This window comes from Anoplopoma fimbria, chromosome 24, assembly GCF_027596085.1.
Source record: "Anoplopoma fimbria isolate UVic2021 breed Golden Eagle Sablefish chromosome 24, Afim_UVic_2022, whole genome shotgun sequence".
Classification (NCBI taxonomy): domain Eukaryota; kingdom Metazoa; phylum Chordata; class Actinopteri; order Perciformes; family Anoplopomatidae; genus Anoplopoma; species Anoplopoma fimbria.
This window is the reverse complement of record NC_072472.1, coordinates 24,099,540-24,117,306: the sequence shown is the minus strand read 5'-3', so window position 1 is coordinate 24,117,306 and position 17,767 is coordinate 24,099,540. Positions and strand designations below refer to the sequence as shown.

The window sequence follows — 17,767 nt, the reverse complement described above, 5'->3', positions numbered from 1 at the left end:
AAAAAACCTAACTTATGACAACGATAAAATTGCTTTACTTTAATTCGTAAGTATTGTGACCCTTCACTGCTCCGCTGTAGTTTCTGCCTTTGAAATGCTGTGGGGAATTTGACACCCTTTTCTGCCTTGGTGCCCATTACTGTGTCCTGCATCAGTCTTTTATTTGACAATAACTTTCTTTTAAACCTGTTGCTTCTCATATGCGTATTATTAAAGATGTCTGAGCAATATTACAGGTGAAGAACTGATAGGAAGTAGCTGACCTGACTGAGCAGCCTCTAAAGGTTGTGCTTGACACATAAATAATCCATTCTTTGCTTTAATGTAGAGTACAAAGTCATTTAAGTCCTATGTTGTAAAAGAAACTTTAAGCCTTGTCCCCTAGAGACTTACTCTTGCTGCATCTCCCTAATAAAGTCCCAAGGGACAGTCATTCAAAAACTCTGAATGCTCAATCAGACACAATTTCCACCAGGAAGAGTTCTGAAATACTTTTCTCACCCAGATAAACAAGTTGACACTGATACTGAAACTAAAACATGGTGACATGATGTCTTCCGTCTCTAGTTATGACCTGAAAAATGTGATGTCCTGAGGTGGTTTCTTTTTTCAAATTGGGAATTAGCAGAGCTCTCTTTACCCAAATTCATTCACTCTCTGCGTGAAACCCACTGAGGACCGAGTGTTAGAAGTGCGCTCCAGGAAAGTGATCCACTTATTTATAGCGCTTTAATTAGACTGGGTCTCTGGAGGTTCTACCAGCCAAATTATGAAATCTCCCCCTCTTTCTGTGTCTCTCTCCTGCCAGTCTGTTCTTCCCTCCCCCGGCAACTCTGTATCAGTCCTCGATCCCTCACTGGCCTCCTCCAACACCACACCCTGAACTCAAGTTATGATGCATTTCATGGGAAGCCTACTTTTGCCCTACATTGCCACTGGAACGCCACCAAAGGTTTCACTTGAGCCCAGATCTTACTGTGGATCAACATCAGCTGAACGGTGAGTTTACCTTCTCTGCATAGTGCATTGCTAAAACATTTGAGGCTGTTACATTACAGCACTGCTTTGTTGTTTACCCTTTCTGAATTCTCTCTCCAGTGCACTGTTGTTATCTCTGTTTAAAATGGGGAAATTGATTTGCAGATTATCACATTTCTCATCCTGAAGTGTGTGTGCATGCTCTGTGTTGAGTTTCTCATTGTCCATCGCACAAGAGTTACTCAACAGGTCTGGGTTGTTTTGGTAGAAGAGTTTGCGCAATCAAGTGCTTGAGCAGTGCAGCGCTACTGTGTGTCACACAGCACGCAGTGTTGCTATGAAACGGTTTACTTCTGTATGTTCTGATTGTGAACAACGCATAGTTTAAATGAATGACCTAATTGATTATTATGTAGAATAAAGCACATACTTGTACACAAGCAGCTGAGGTGCATATGAGCAATTTGGCACCAATTCTAGAATTAGTGTTGCTACACGATATTACACATTGATCAACTTTGTTAAAGCCTTTTTGTTAGACAATGTATGGTTGTCAATGCAAGAGAAAAAAAAAGTGTATTAAAGTAGATAGATATTGAGCAAGAAGTATTGGCACACTGCTTGCCTTCAGAACTTTCTGCCAGAAAAGGGTTTATTTCAACCCAAAACGTGATATTTTCCCAACATAACCAAGTAGGTTTGTTGCCTAAACCTCAGGAGATTTCTGGCAGAAAGTACTGACAGCAAACTTCTCCCATGTGCTTCCAGTGTCAGCATGTCTGTTCAAGGTTTAGAGTCTGTGATGAAAAGCTTTTGTTTGTGGTTCCCTGAGAAGGCCAAGAGGAGCTCTCCAGATGCCTAGCAGTCTAATGATCTGAGAAGATTTTTTTATTTCTTCTGTGTGACACTTCAGTTGTTCCAATCAGACTGCAAAGTACCCACAGCCTCGTTGTTCAGTGTGTTTGTCCTTCAGGACCGCACACTAAACCAAAACACGCTGGACCTACCAAGTGGTCTTTAACCTTTTCAAGTCTTTCAGGTCCTTCAGCAAGACACAATTATTGGAAATGTCACCGCCACTGCAGACCTCAGAATGTATCATTCATTTTCCTACCAGCTTTAAAGAAGCTTCGTGGCTGTATAGTGTCTGTCACCTGACAGCTCAGAGTGTTAATGCATGGAAACAGGAGCCAGAGGCCCAGACCTAGGGCACAGGATAGAGGGATTTAGCTCCTAGAGAGGGACGAGAGTGAGAAAGAGTATGTGCGCGCGTGTGTGTGTGTGTGTGTGTGTGTGTGTGTGTCTGTGTGTGTGTCTGTGCGAGACACTGACAACACCACCAGATGGTAAACTGCATACCTCCGTGTCAGAGTCCCCGTCTCACCGCTCACTGACAGATTCCTGAGAAACCTGAAGCTCTGTAGTGAGACACTCTGCACGCATGCTTTTAAGCAACTCTTGTCCCAAACATTTCCACCCAATAGTTACTCATATTACTGTTACATCCACTGTGTAAACCATTCTGTCACCACAGGAGGGGATTTATGATCCAGTTTACACACAGAAAAAAGACTTGCTCCCAGTGTCAACATTGATGCTAATTATTATTGATGCTATTATACCGTTACTCATTAGGTCATGTTACCTGTAATCTGCAGGAGCAGGTGAACACCAGGCTGGTGTGATGAGTGTGTTCGGATATGGTGAAGTGGGAAGAGAGTTTGGGGCGCCGTGTGTTGTTGTGTGTGAGAGTCTGTTTGTTTTGGGCTCACTGGCCTCAGTTTCAGATTTGGCGAGCAGTGTGTGGTATGGTGTGTGTGACTCCGTGCTGAAGACCCGTCTCTTCTCTCAGCAGGACTCCTTCCTGGTTAATGAGATGGCAGAGTGCGAGGCCAAACGTGAACTTCCTCAGATGCGTCTTGGTGTCAAGGAACAACAAAATGGAGAGCTGACTGGTAAAGACAAGAGACGTCTAAAATACAGCTGTGGAATAGATCAGACCATTGCTTAGAGATACTTATATTATCGGTGCATCAGTACTTAAAATGCCTCAGTGCAGATGTAAATGTTATGTTGTTGTATATCAGTGATTGTTATTTTTGTGTGTACTTGCAATACCCACGCTGTGCGGCAAGACTGGGATCTATCTGTGGATGAGAGGAAACAGAGGGACAGGGAGGAGTGTGAAACTCTGGTGTTATGGAAGAAACCTGTGCTCACACTCCACTACTTCACCCTGGAACTGCTTGTCACCTTAAAAGAGTGGCTATTGAGGTGAGACCATGGTCGGGCGGCAACCTCCACCAAAAGCACTGCCCTTATTCTGCAGTATTGCACTTGAGGTGTTCCTTCTATTTTTCATATCATGAATGAATGCATTTGGACAATGAAAGTTTAACCCCGAATTATATTGATGAAAAACTTAAAAAAGATAATGAGGTAATTATTTGACTTTTAGTGCCTCAGTGCAAATTTGACTAAAACACTCTGGGAAAAAAGCAGATAAAAGGCAAAGATGAATTTTAAGCTGTAATGTCTGTGTTTGGTTGGACTACCGTATAAACTTAAATTCCTGTCTGACTGATAAAAACAGTATATGAATAATGATTATAGTACATATTATTCATCCGTTAATGCCACTAGTGCCAACTGCAGCTAAGCAGTGTTTTTGTGATGTTAGTTTTATTTATAGAGGTGCTAGTGCTGCTTGTCAATAAAAAAAAAGGTTATGACGGTTGTGAAAGGAAAAATAGCTATCATACACTCCCAACAATATGTACCTCGCACACGCACAAAAGCACAAACACACAAACACACAAACACACATATAGAAGCAGACAGGAGGTGACCTTGAATGTCTCTATCAACCCAGAAGGTCTTCCCCCTCACAATTTAGTCTTCAGGCAGATGCTTAATGGAGCCTATAATGCAGCACTAAGGATTTGCTTATCTTTTTCTCCCCCTAATAACTTTAAAACCTTACTGCTGGTAGAGCTGGCGAGATCTTTCCACTTAACTAACTGATGTTACCTCTCTCACAAAAGCAACAGCATCAGACCAGACTAGTTTGCTTTGATGAAAAATTCATTGCGCTGCACAACATGTTCTTTACACACCTTACAATCTTTGTTGACACAGAGGGCCTAGAATAAGGTCAGAGTGTACACTCAGGGAGGCCTTTGTGGTTAAGTGTGTGAGGACAACGTGTTTATTTTCTAACTACAAGAGGATGTGGTGAGCCGCAAGCACCACGAGCCGTGTTCTGACTGAGAGAAGCTGCTGTTCACCGACACTCAAAACACATGTTGTTGTAACGGCTGCAGGGGGGTACATGAGAACATGTTACGAGGAGCGCACAGAGAAGTTTATCTTGAATGTCGATAGAGGTGGTTTGTAATTTTTAGCATATGCACAGGGAATCCTCAGTGCTCTGCACTTGTCTTGCTCAAGATGTAAATGGTGACAATGGTTATGAAACAAGGGAAGAGTTGGGAGGGGTTATGTGAGAGACTCTTATTTTGTAAGAAATCCTTGTATTCAAATTACTGCTTATTCTGCATTTAGAGTGAATCCCATATACACAACAAAAGCCTGTTACAATTGGTGCTTCCCATAAGAGAACGGCTTGCAGACATAATCCATTCCTGTGTGAGAAAGTCACAAGGACCAGTATTACAGCATGACATAGGCTCCAGTCATTATTGCCTACTGAGAACATTTCTCTATCAACAGTAACAGTTTTTTTTTGTTGACACACTGCAAATTGCTGGTATTGTAATATCCGGTTAACGTGGATATTTTAAAAACATATTTAGTGTCAACGAAATTTATAGAGGAGTTGATTTGCAGATAGAGCCAAGTGGTCACTCGGGACGCGCGTGCGGTCGGTAGCACCATGTGTGAAGTGACGTAGACTACTGAGAGCTGTGCAGGCTGTCTGCAGGCTGTCTGTCTGCAGGCTGTCTGCAGGCTGTCTGTCTGCAGGCTGTCTGTAGGCTGTCTGCAGTGCAGGCTGTCTGCAGGCTGTCTGCAGCTGCAGCAGGCTGTCTGCAGGCTGTCTGCAGGCAGGCTGTCTGCAGGCTGGCTGTCTGCTGTCTGCAGGCTGTCTGCAGGCTGTCTGCAGGCTGTCTGTCTGCAGTGCAGGCTGTCTGCAGGCTGTCTGCAGCAGGCTGTCTGCAGGCTGTCTGCAGCAGGCTGTCTGCAGGCTGTCTGCAGGCTGTCTGCAGCAGGCTGTCTGCAGGCTGTCTGCAGGCCTGATGAGACGAGGCCGCGGGAGGGCGTCCTCCGTTAGTTCAGCCGGTCAGCACACCGGTAAGTTCATTAACGAGGCAACATTTCCGGTGGCCCTTCAGACCGACTGAAAGTTAAATTATGAACGTTGGTAGCTGGCTAACGTTTTCTAACCGTGTTTCACGTTACTTTACTTACACTTGAGATAAGTAATTAGCTCAAAAAAACACACGTTTAACAATACAGCGTAGCTGGCTAACTTAAGTTTAGCAAGTAGTCAAGGTCACCACATCAACATTATTCAATAAAGGACCGTTACACATGACATGTTGAGCGGCAGGAATAGGAAACACAAGTACTTCAAAGTTGTAACCTAACGTGACGTATTAGGTAACTTTAAACGTAGCTAACGTAAGTTTAGTACTCCTCGCTATGGTAACTACAACAATATTGACATGAGTTAGCTACACAACCCAGCAGGTACATTCATTTGCTAACTTTATAATGTGTCTTAAGTAAATGTCAGCCATCACTGTTCATTCTTCTTTTAATATACACGACCAACCTCTCTCAATACACTGCAATAGTGAGGTTTAAAGTAATGTACCAAAGGGTTACGTACACATGCATATGTCAATTAATGTCATTCAGTTTTGTTTTTAGGTGGAGCAACAACTAAGGTATTGCAAAGATGTAAAACCAGAAAATTACAGATTTTAAGGATTTCACATTTGTACACAGTTTAACAAAGATCAGTGGTGGGCATTGGGCACGTATTTACCTGTTTTTCTGAGCTTTCTGTTATACGACTCAATTCCCTGCTTGTATACACTTTAAATTTAGTAAACGGTAGCTATGTTAGCATGTTAAATCTGGTTACTTTTACCAGCGGTTTGGTTTATAACAATATGGCACAAATGGGCTCAAGGTGTTTAATCGAAAGTTTTCTTCAAAAGGCCCACTTTAAAAACATAATCCATGTTGTTTATAGTGACCCCAGTAACCAAAGTCTTCCAGCAGTGCCCGACGTATTTCTCATGTCATGTATTATCCAGAATTGTATTTATTTCAAAATGACTGAGTACCGCTTAAACCACACGTTTTATTTTGTTGCCAGCAGTAGGAGCTTTGCCCTATTGCCCAATATGACCCAGTGCCTCTAAGTGTATTTCCGTCATGACCATTATTGATTATTATATTATCCTATCGAACATGCCGCTCATATTTGTGAAACGTATAATTGTTGCGGCTTGATTAGTTTTTCGTGACTTTCTCTCTCCCACAAAGTTTCAATAAAAGTGATGTTCTCTCTCTCTCAAATATTTCCACACACTGACACTGCTTCACTCATGATTTAAACAATTCCTTTTTCATCTGCCCTCACACTTTGGCCACCATCTTTTCTCCCCACCATCTTTCTCCCCGACCTTGTATATCATTCACCTCTGCATGCTCATATTTTAATCCATAATTTTCCACCTTCATTTTCTTCTTCTCCTTCACCCAGGCTCTGGCAGCAAAGACAGACTGTGTTTGGCCTGCTGATCCTGCTTATCCTCCTCTTCATTGCCTACTGTTTTGAAGGAGCACACCAGAAGGTGACTGAATACTGTAAATATTTTCCAAAGTACATAATAACCATACTTTGGGTGCTATTGAGGGTCTCAACCAGAACTCAGGTATTCCAGCTTGTTAAGGTGACATTAATCATAAAGTCTGGGTCTCCTTAAGGGAGGGTACGATTTGATCATTGTTTCTTTCTGTGGTGGTTGTTTTCCTTATAGTGATGCAGTGCAGGTTACAGTTCCCTACCTTTTTCATCATCATAAGACTTACTGTAATGCAAGAGTGGGTTTCTATTCATCGAAGTGTTGGTGATTTAATCCCTGGTTCCTCCTGTCCACAGGTTCAGGTTGAAGTGTCCTTTAGCAAGGCACTCAAGCAGCACCAGCAGTACTAAGGCTATTTAATGCAGTCCATTTACTATTTATTTAGGTCCTGCATAGTGACGGGGGTGATCAAGTCCGATTATAGTGCGTCTGACCCAAATAGCTATCGGCACAGATAACTGGTTGGGATTCACACCGCAGGAACACAAGTGCGTATGAGAAGATATTTGGATGAATATCCTCTCTAACAAATGTGTGCCTGTTTGAGTGTGCTTACATCATGGTAGTTTAATTATTAACTTTCTGCAAAGCCCAGTTGTACCTGCTAATCTCTTATGTCCACAGGACAAACAACTGTAGTTGTGGCTGTAAACCAGAGCAGACTGTGCTACAGATCTGAGTAAAACCCTTCCCCTTTCATATTTTCCACATTTTGTATTTTTCCTGACATGTGCTGTAGTATTTTGAAACCCAATGCCCTTAAAGGTTTTTTTTCAGTTTTATTAAAAGAGACTCAGAAGTTGTATAATCAGTTCTCAATAACTAGGCGTCACGTAATGATTGCCCATGTCTGGCACTGCACTTCCCAGCAAAGAGTGAGGCAGTATGTGGTGTTTTTGTTTTGCTGGGTTTCCTGGGAAATGGAGTCTTCGGTCAGAGCCTCCCCCAATCCCCACCACCCCTCAGTCCCCTCCCTTCTTCCCGTAATCTACACACTCCATGCTTCCTCCTGAAAATGACCTGCCTTGGCTCAAGGGAGGAGGTGTAAACCGAGTGATAGATGGAGTGATAGTGGCGGATGTACGAGAGGAAGAGGAGAGAGAGAGAAAGAGAGAGACAGAGAGAGAGATAGAGAGAGAGAGATCTTGGCTTGCCTTACTTTACTAGTTGTGTAATAGCTGGCTGCCACCAAAAAGAATAATGGTGCTGTTCTTCTGTCAGTGTGCTGAACACTCCTACCCTACGGCTCTGTCCTCTAAACTCAACAACAACCTCTGTCTCTAAAGGTCTCTCTCTAAGTGTCTTCCTCTCCCTCTCTTGCTCTACCACTCACATGCCCTTACCCACCCCTTTAAGTGCCCTCTGTTCTCTGTGTTGCACACTTTCACCCTTGTACCTTCTCTCACTCACGTCTCTTTCCCTCCCCTCTTCTCTCTGTGCCCCCCTCCCCCTTGTTTTCCTCACACTCTGTGCATGTGTCTCTGCCATGTGGTTGACCGTCCCTCTTCCTGGCCTCTGTGCAGTATGTGCACTACATGGAGAGGAAGACGCTGTGGTGCCTTTACTGGGTTGGCCTGGGCATCCTCTCCTCAGTGGGTCTTGGCACCGGCCTGCACACCTTCCTTCTTTACCTGGTAAGAAAATGTTTTTGTGACTCCATGACAAGTTGCCTTCCGCTTTTAGAGTGCAGTTATTCACTTGCCTGTGCATGTTTATGACAGTGCTGAAACTCAAACACAGTGGATGGTGGTGGTGCAATGACGCAGGTCTCAGAAGCCTGTGTTTATGGTGTTGTGGGTTGTTGCTAAGGCTTTAATAAGAGCATCGATGGATACTTTTGGAGGCTCCTTAGGCATTTGCACATGCATACGTGAGTTAATATGGGTTTGTGAGTGTGTGCATTTCAGAGTGGGGTGGAGATGAATAGACGCTGTGGTAGCCGCACTGTTTTGACAGGCAGTCTAGGAACAATCGCACTCACTGACCCCTCTGACTGAGTGCACATGAGGATAAACCCCCCCCCCCCCCTTTGAGTTCTTTCTCCTTCCTTTCTCCCTGCTCTCCTGCTCCCCACTGTGTTGCTCACTCTCACTTTCTCTTACACTCTCTCCCCTTACTCCTTCTTCTTTTTATGTAATAGTGAGCGTACAGTCCCCCTTCTATTCGCCCTTTCCTTCCCCCTTCCTCTTTTCTGTTTTTACCCAAACTCTTCTCTGCCTCTGAGTGTTTTTGCACAGTTTCGAGCGTGGGGAGGTGTTGGGTCTCTACTGCTGATCAGATCAGGGTCCCAAAACATCTGCTCGTCTTCACTGCTCTCAGTCCATCTGTCATCAGGGAGTCCACTGTAGCACTTGTATGCCCAGTGCAGATGAACTGGAAACTTTGATGTGCGTGTTCTCTATTCTGATGTTTTTTAAAGCCAAACTCTATTGCTCCCAAATGTAATTTGAGAGCTTATTGCTACTCTCCCTCAGTGACCCAGCTCCCTTTTTTCATGGGGTTTTAGTGTAGGATATCACCATCTAGTGAGCATGGCTGCTACTGCAGGTTATGGTGTCATTGGGTTCAAGACAGAACTTGGTGCTCTTTGCTGGAGCTGTTTTCTGCATTTTTTATAGAGTTGGACTGATATTGCTTTTTAAAGGCAGATACTGGTATAGATATTTTTGGATTTGAGCTATTGATAGGCTACAGGATGTTTTGGTGTGGATATTAAAACAAAGGTTTTTCAGAATTTGACCTTATATGCTTCTTTTTATGAAGAATCTCACTTCTAAGTATTATTATTTTTTCCCAGAATTGACTCCTTACAGGGTGGAATGCCTCTGAAATGGCATTTAGACTAAAAGAGTGCTGTAAGCAAATTAAACATTACAGGCTTTTACGGACCGATTTAACTTAATCTGTTGATAGCAATCCAACTTGTCAACACTGAAATAAAAGATGAATACAGTTTTAAATAGTCTGTGGTCAGTAGGGATCATTCATTACTTTGAAGATGTAAAAAACACATTGGCTGATTTTCATTTTTTTTTATAAAAGTGTAGTGTTGGCCTTATTTATAACTCTAACTATATTTGTTTTATACAAAGAACCCTGTCTGATCTAGTATCTAAATCCTCTCTTCAACTCTGAGCTTAAACCATAAGTAAGAAGCACAGAACTGACCTCAGAGAATTCTAATTACACATCATCTTTTTTGTTGATGCTTTGAGATTTTTCAGTGATGTTGTTAATTTCTGGTTCTGACAGATATCTTTGATTTCTGACAGTAAAAATCGTTTTTAGAATTTCTGTGGTCAGTGAACAGTGGCGAGTAGCAGCAGACTTGGGTCACTGATTGGATTAGATCAAATGTCCCACATGCAGCTTGAGCTTTCTGGCACTGTCTTCCTTCCTGTCCATAGGACTTAATAATATGCTAGGAATGAGAACTAAAGTGGGCCTCGATGTTTACCAGCTCTTGACTTTGATTAACTGCCATGTCAATATTTGGAAACAACACCACCACAGTTACTCTGTAAGTGTTGTACAAGTGCACCACCAAAGATATACACTAGCTCAGGGGAGAAGTGCCACAATTAACTTTTATTTCACAGCTTCTCATCCAGTTTACCATTTTGTGAAACGCTTTCATTGGAATTTCCTGATAGTGAGGAGCTGAGCTCAAACAATCAGTAAATTAGACAATAACTTGACTGGCATCCATTGTGATAATTACTGTGATAGTTACTTGTTAAGCATTAGTAAAGTGGGTTTAAGCAGAATGGCCCCACAATTCCCTAGTTCCAGCCTGTAAAATGTTAATAGAATCTGGTTGTCTTGCTCTACTATGATAGTAAACGGACTTCTCGTGGTTTTGGACTGTTGGTCGGACCAAACAAGACATCTGAGGAGGTCACCCTGGGCCCTTGTAATATACATTTTTCAATTTTATTTCTATTTTTGACATTTTACAGACCAAAGGACTCATCGAGATACTAATCTGTAACTGAATAGATGATGACAATCATTGTTAGTTGCAAGCATACCTGATTATTTTGTAAACCAAAATAATCTTTCGCGGCACCTGGTGTTTGTAACTTAGCCGGTTCATTACTATTAACAGTCAATAGAGGGTGCCAGTGGTTTTAAGATGTTGATAAACCAGAAACTTCAGAGCAATTTTTAATTGAAATACTTCCACATGTAGTATCATTCAATTAATACAAATCATTTCACATAAAGGCTACAGCTGAAGATAAATGTATTGTCTCCATGGCAAATGAAAAATGAAGAGACTCTGCAATATATCGGATTATTGATGAGTATAGTGAGCCAGAAAACTACTTTTTCTGGCTCACTATACATTTCACTGTACTCCAGTTTTTTTTACATTACATTACATCAGCAGCTCTTTTTTTTAATTCCCATCTTTTTTGTAAGATTTAGAAAGATGTGAATATTACCAGGTTTAATAACCATGAAGGTCCTCTGTAGTGCTTTTTCACATGATATAACATGTGACTCTGTGTTGTCATATGACTTCCCCTACCTTCCCAGTTGTCATAATGTGTCTGTCCCTTTTCCTGACTTTAAAGGACTAAACTGCTAGATTGAAGCATTTGTTTTACCTTTCTCCAGTTGCATTACATGTGTGCTCACATTTTTCTCTGAAAATGTGTTGACTTCACTGAATTGGGCACTGCTAGGTGCTAGGTTTCCATTTATCATCTGAGGGACTGATTTGACAATCTTTTACCACTAACAGGTGTTTTGTTGGAAATAAATGACCACACAAGTTAACATATTAACAGCACACATCCGTAGTGGTTGGCATGGAAGCCTTGAACATTGTATTATATGAGTACCGCAAAGCCACCAACAGAGGGGGATGCAGGGCCAGTAACATACAAACTATCCCAGTCACTGAAACCAGAGCAGAAGTGGCAGCTTTCCTGTTCCCTGACATGGGCAATTGCTGCCCTGTGTCTCCTGTCTGTGTTTGTGTCCCGCTGTGACTGCGGGAGATCATTGTACACGGTCAGGACTGGTTATTGGAGAAAGATAAAACCCTGCAACTCAGGCGTGGAGAAGGAAAAAAAAAAGCATACTTCTTGGCACACCATCAAGTGTATTTTATCCAGCTGCTCTGAGGGAGGAGGTCGTGGGTGGGTGCTTAGAATACAGATCATGAAAACAATAAAATCATGCAGGAGCAGTGGAGCGATCTCATTTCTGATTTCTGAGCTACAGTGCACACACTGAGAGTCTTGCACCTGCGCATGTATCTGTCAAAATGATTGTGAAGATTTGCAATTATGAGTGCCAAAGGCTTTCATCCCCACTCAGGTTTTTAAGTATTTGTTTTCTAGTGTCAACTAGTGTCCCTGCCTTCCATAAATCCTCTTTTAACTGAGAAGGGGTTAGCGATGAGTGTGACTCTTGAAAGCTTGGGAATGCTGTAAATATTTTAGAAGAGAGCTCATCTGAGTCATCCACCATTAAATTACTTTCAGTAATGGCTGTTGCCATTAAGTCATTATGGGCAGCATGAAAATTGTTGTGCTCAACGTTAAATCAACAGCAACAAAGAATTAAAGTCATTATAATAGAAGCTGCGCACGTTGCTGTTTACATAATAGCAACTGGGGTCGTTTTTTTTTCTGCCTGTCCTGGTTTTGAGCAGTTTTTTGAGTGAGAGGTGAACATATTGTGTCTTTCTGAGAGTATACATTTTAGCAGCCACTCAAGGGAAAGAGACAGCAATCCTATGTGATTACAAACCAAGTTCGTAGCGTGTTTATAACTTGTGATTTACAGTCCCTTGTCTTTCAAAAAATACACCAGTGGCTTATCTAAATAGTGGAGCATTCTATAGTTTGCTCAATTCAATTTCTTTTCGGTTTGCTAAATTATAGGTTGCATGGGAGGTTTGTATAAAATATACAGATTTTCCCTAGCAAACCCCCTAAAATTAAGTTTTGGCTGTTGGCAATTACCAGGAGCACAGCTTTAATTAGCCCCAACTATCGCTGTAAGTGCTGAGCAGGTCGGCGAGTGCAACTTCCAAACACTGTCCCTGCATTGTTGTTAATATCACACTCACACACACGCTGCTGCTAAGAGTTTTAAAGTTCTCCCGCTCATATGCCGTTAGACAGTTAAGTGCAGTCCGCCCACACATTCACAGTCTGACAAGAACATGTGGGTGAGGGAAACTCGGTAACAGCATGGCAGGGTATTGGACAAAGGGCTGATGTGTGTGTGCGCACGTGTGGTACACTACCCCTCACTCACCTGACCATTGTGTGGCTTTTACAGTGACGGGCCTTGCTACAACCCAAGAAGCAAACAAAACGGGCACCTTCACGTAAACAGAAACCTGGTTGCTTTGTTTGAGTTGTGACTCACGCAGTTGTGCTGGTCTGTATGACCTGTACTAACATTTCCACATAAGGGTCACCTGACAAGTGTTGATTAGAGAGTTGTTTATGAGCGCAGAGCTGATAAAGATACAGGTCAGCTCTTCAGAAAGTGTTGAATTTACTCTGAATTCTGATGGGTGTGGTTTTACTGTGTATATATAAACATTATTGATTCAGAATCTTTTTGACTTTGTTGTCAACCCTTCTGTGACAGACATGACTCAACATAGTATAGTTGCTCCTCTGTTCACCAAAGTGAGAAGTGATACCTTGCATGCATGTTACCCGGATCATGGGTGACACATCAGGATCATGTTCAGTTTCTTTGAAAAGCTTCTCTTGACTCACCACTGGCTTGCAGTAACGGATCTCTCGCTTTAACTTTAACACCTCTTAAATTCAATCTGAAGCCATTCCTTTTTAACTACATCAAGATCGTGTGTCAGGACTTTATAGCTTGGATTTGATGCTCCCACTACTGAACGGGCAATATTACTTACGGGCCATAAAGATACGTTGGTTGGGAATTTTACACTGGTAAGTTATGGATCTGCAGCTGCTTGTGAGAGGAATCTAACTTTGGGTTGTATTTCATTTTTTTATTAAAGCTTTATTTAGCAAGATAATCCCATTGAGATTTTGAATTCCATTTACAGGGGGTCCTGGCCATGTCGGCAGCATACAAGTTTCACACAAGCACCACAAAAAAACACAAATAACAGACTTTAAACAAAACAGCAAATTGCATCAAACAAAGAATTGTCAGTCAGTGTCCGGACAAGAACATTCAGTGGTCACATCATCCTTAATCCTGTTTTTAAAATTCTGCATGCTTGTACAATAATTTAGTTTCATTTGACTCATTTGACCTAATTTGTCAGCATGATTGGAGGTTGTAACAATGTTCAATTCAATGCTTTATAAGAAAGACAAACCAACTTTTTCATACAAACTGCAATGATGTGTGCAGAAACCCGAATCAGAGACAATTTGTAAGACAGCATAATACACTGAATCTAACTTTTTCCAAGGAAGACGGACTCACATGCATGTGTAAAAAAATACCACAATCAATTGCTGACAGAAGTGTCACTTGAATATATTTTCAAGACATTCTATATGATGTTTAAAACACAGGTTGTCTTCTAAGAAAACAAACTCCAGGTATTCATAAGTTGAGACTTGTTGAATCACCTTATTTTTTACAATGACAATCTGACACTCATCATCACACCAAAAAGAAGAAGAGGAAAAATGACATCGCAAATGCTTTCATCGATGATTTTCTAAGTTATTCATCTTCTTTCTCATAAGGCTGGAGACATGAGCTTCTGCCCAAACGTCTTGTGACTGACTTATCTTCACCAAGCTCCTTCAAAGATGAATGCAAGATAGATGTTTAAATTGGAGATTGTGTGTGCGTGTGCGTTGGTGGTGTTTCTAATGGCATCTAAATCTTAACTGTCACACCTCAGCCATCTAAGGCATGCGTCTGTCTGTCTACGAGGCCCCAGGAGTCCTGTTAATACCAAGTACAATAATCATTTGATCTCAAAGACATACACTCACACATACACTCACACACCGCCCACAGGAAGCAAATCCCAAGTCACAGTGGGCTTGGAATGGCACCAACAACCCTGCCACAACAAGCCAAACCTGACCAGACCTAACTAAAGTGATCCAGGCAGACTGCAAATGTTAAAGTTATTTGAAGCAGAGTTTGGTTATGAAATTCTACCATAAAGGTCACCCAGGGCTTTTCTGTTCCCGGTCACATCATTACACACTCTCAGGGGGGTCTGTGTTTGGGTCGCTGCTTTAACCCCCTTTTGATCCTGACTGACTTTCTATGAAACATTTTGTTTCCCTGCAGTTTTTATAGTTGTCCAAGTGAAACACACTCAAAGAAGCAATGTAAACCAATTGCATTTGATGTAATTCATTCATAGCATCCACAAACTTAGACATAATGTAAGATTTTTAGATTTCAACAAAAGACGCACAGTTTTCCCATTGTAATCTGTTTAAAATATATTATTATAAAATTTAAATGCAAATTTCTATATGTGTTATGTTTTACGCTTATTTTACATTGTACTTAATCAATAGTTACACATTAACAATGCAGGTTTATTTCACTACATGTTGGAGTGTTTTTAAGACACACAAAGCACTAAAATATTGTATAAAATATATACATTCAGAAATTTGTTCTTTCCACCTACACGTTTGAACTGGTAGTTTCCTGTTCAGATAAGGTTAGCAGAAGAAAAGATTAACTGACTGTGAGAACAAGTTTTATCTTTGCTAATATGCAAATTTGATGAAGCATTAACATTTAGTTTCCATTTAATATGTGTACAGGTTATCGAATTTGCCACTGTAAGTCCCGAACTTGTATACTAAATATAAAGTTACGTTAAAATAGTTTGGATTGAAATGAAAGTGTTATCTTTCAAGTGTATAATCCATCACTCAGTGGGGGGTCAGAGTGTGTGTCTGTCTGCCAGTCAGGGGGAGGTTTCTGAACATGGAGTCATATGGTGTAACCACATGGATAAATCACTGGGACCAGCCCCTCAAACCTCCAGCGTCTCACAGTCAGTATGTGTGTGTGTGTGTGTGTGTGTGTGTGTGTGTGTGTGTGTGTGTGCATGTGTGTGTGTGGTTGCTTACCACCCACTTCTAAACACCCTGCCCCTCCTCTCTCGGTCTCTGCTCCATCACTGGCCTCAGTCTTGCGTTCTCTTACCTCCCTCAGAGATCCTGACCAGAGCTTCTTCGTAACGAAATAACCTCTAATGTTTGTCCTGATTTGCCTCCAGCACGGTCTCCCACTGTAAGAAGCGGTTAACAGGTTATGCTAGCCGGACCATGTCTAATTAGCTTAAATGGCCCTTGACAACCGCAGCGACTTGTTAATGACTGGACCGTCCTGTGGTCTTGGTCACTGAGAACTGGTCTGTTTATGGTCACCCATTAATGGCTGGTTTGAGGCTTTCGGAAGCAACTACATATGCCACAATGAACTAACGAGGAGTCCATGCCATGGCTGGTGACAAGGACGACTATGGGCTGCATCTGCTAGGGTCTCATGAATAAAAACAATGAATTGGATATTGTATAGTGTATAACGTCCTAACACAATTTGTGGGAAATTTGATAATTAATTGTAGCCTAATACAGATTTATATTAGGAGACTATGGAGGGACATATATCAATGATTTGTAAGTGTATTTCTAAGCTACAGCTCACACTTTGGGCCATTGCTTTCTTTTGAAATGTTAGGGATGCTCCCATGAGACTTTTTCAGTCGCGATACCGTCAACGTAACAAACAAATACATTGATATAAATTGCATCATATTGTAATAAACCATTTGATAATAAATCGTACACCAGCAACTTGTTAAAAAATCCTTAAAATTAACAGCAATTACAATTCAAGTGTCAACCTCTTTAATGCAATAACATATCGGTCAAAACTTAAACAGGATATAATATCTTCAACTTAAAGCTTATTTTTTCTAGTCTAGATGGTTATGCTCCTTCCCACTTTAATACATTTGTATCAAAACCCCAGCACACCAGTAGAGTCGACACACAAGCCTCAATAAACGGTAACTGTGGCACTGCGTTTAACGAACAAAACTATGGAACTTTCTAAGAACTGAATTGAAAATGCATCACAATTTTAACGTTTTTTATATAGGTATTTAATCATGTTGAAAATAAAAACAACATTGCTCTCACACCAATACCCCTGTAGACACAACAGTATTGTATCATTTTTTACACCTGCTCCTTGTGCGATAATGTATTTTACAGTTCCAACGCGACTGTGATGTCCATATCAAATAAAATAGACTAAATAATTGCACTGGATCCCTAGGAGGAAAGAAGGTGGCAGGCGGTCTGTGTCAGTCGATCAGCCCAGCAGCAGCTATTGGCCAACCAGCTTTCACTTCCTCCTTCAGTTGGCACACTGATGCATACTCTGTTCGTGTCTTGGCACTGAGAGGAAGCTCCGTCACACTCGTGAGCTTTAGCAACTGCCGTACTCATAGCCAATCCTTGTCACTGTCCATGATAGGTCAGGGAACAATTCACTGCACATAAAAAGTCATTTGTTACCAGTTCACCTCCATTTTGTGAAACTACTGAGTTCAAATGGCGCCATAGATCACTACGACTATCAAATGTTACCCAACACCTGTTTGTGGACTTTTCTTTTACAAAACGTTGCCCTATCATTATTAATGTTTTGTAACTGGGCTGATAAGGAATGGGTACGGATTAAGGGCCATGTGTAGTTTTCAAAAGTTGTGCTGTTATTCAGTGTTACTCCCCAAAAGCAAAACGGTTTAACATACGTGTTGAATGCATTTCCTTCAAATCAATTAATCATTGCTACATTTTCCGAGCTAACATTACCAACTGATGACGGCAGAAAAGGGCAAACCGGTGGTGGGTTTTGTATTGCATCTTCTGTGCACACATAATGCGTCCTCCATGTGCTCCTTTGCGCTAATAGTACCT

The 17,767-nt window shown here is 41.5% G+C and overlaps 1 protein-coding gene across 1 annotated transcript in view; it reads left to right on the top strand.

Annotated features, from left to right (window-relative positions):
• Positions 1-2,854: 2,854 nt before the first annotated feature.
• The window catches only part of LOC129113425 (vacuole membrane protein 1-like), a 52,418-nt gene continuing 37,505 nt past the window's right edge, over positions 2,855-17,767 (top strand). Inside the window, exons 1-4 of the mRNA XM_054625700.1 lie at positions 2,855-2,933; positions 3,114-3,252; positions 6,716-6,806; positions 8,342-8,452. Of these exons, the coding sequence (XP_054481675.1) occupies positions 2,855-2,933; positions 3,114-3,252; positions 6,716-6,806; positions 8,342-8,452 (420 nt within the window). The remainder of the gene's footprint in view (positions 2,934-3,113; positions 3,253-6,715; positions 6,807-8,341; positions 8,453-17,767) is intronic.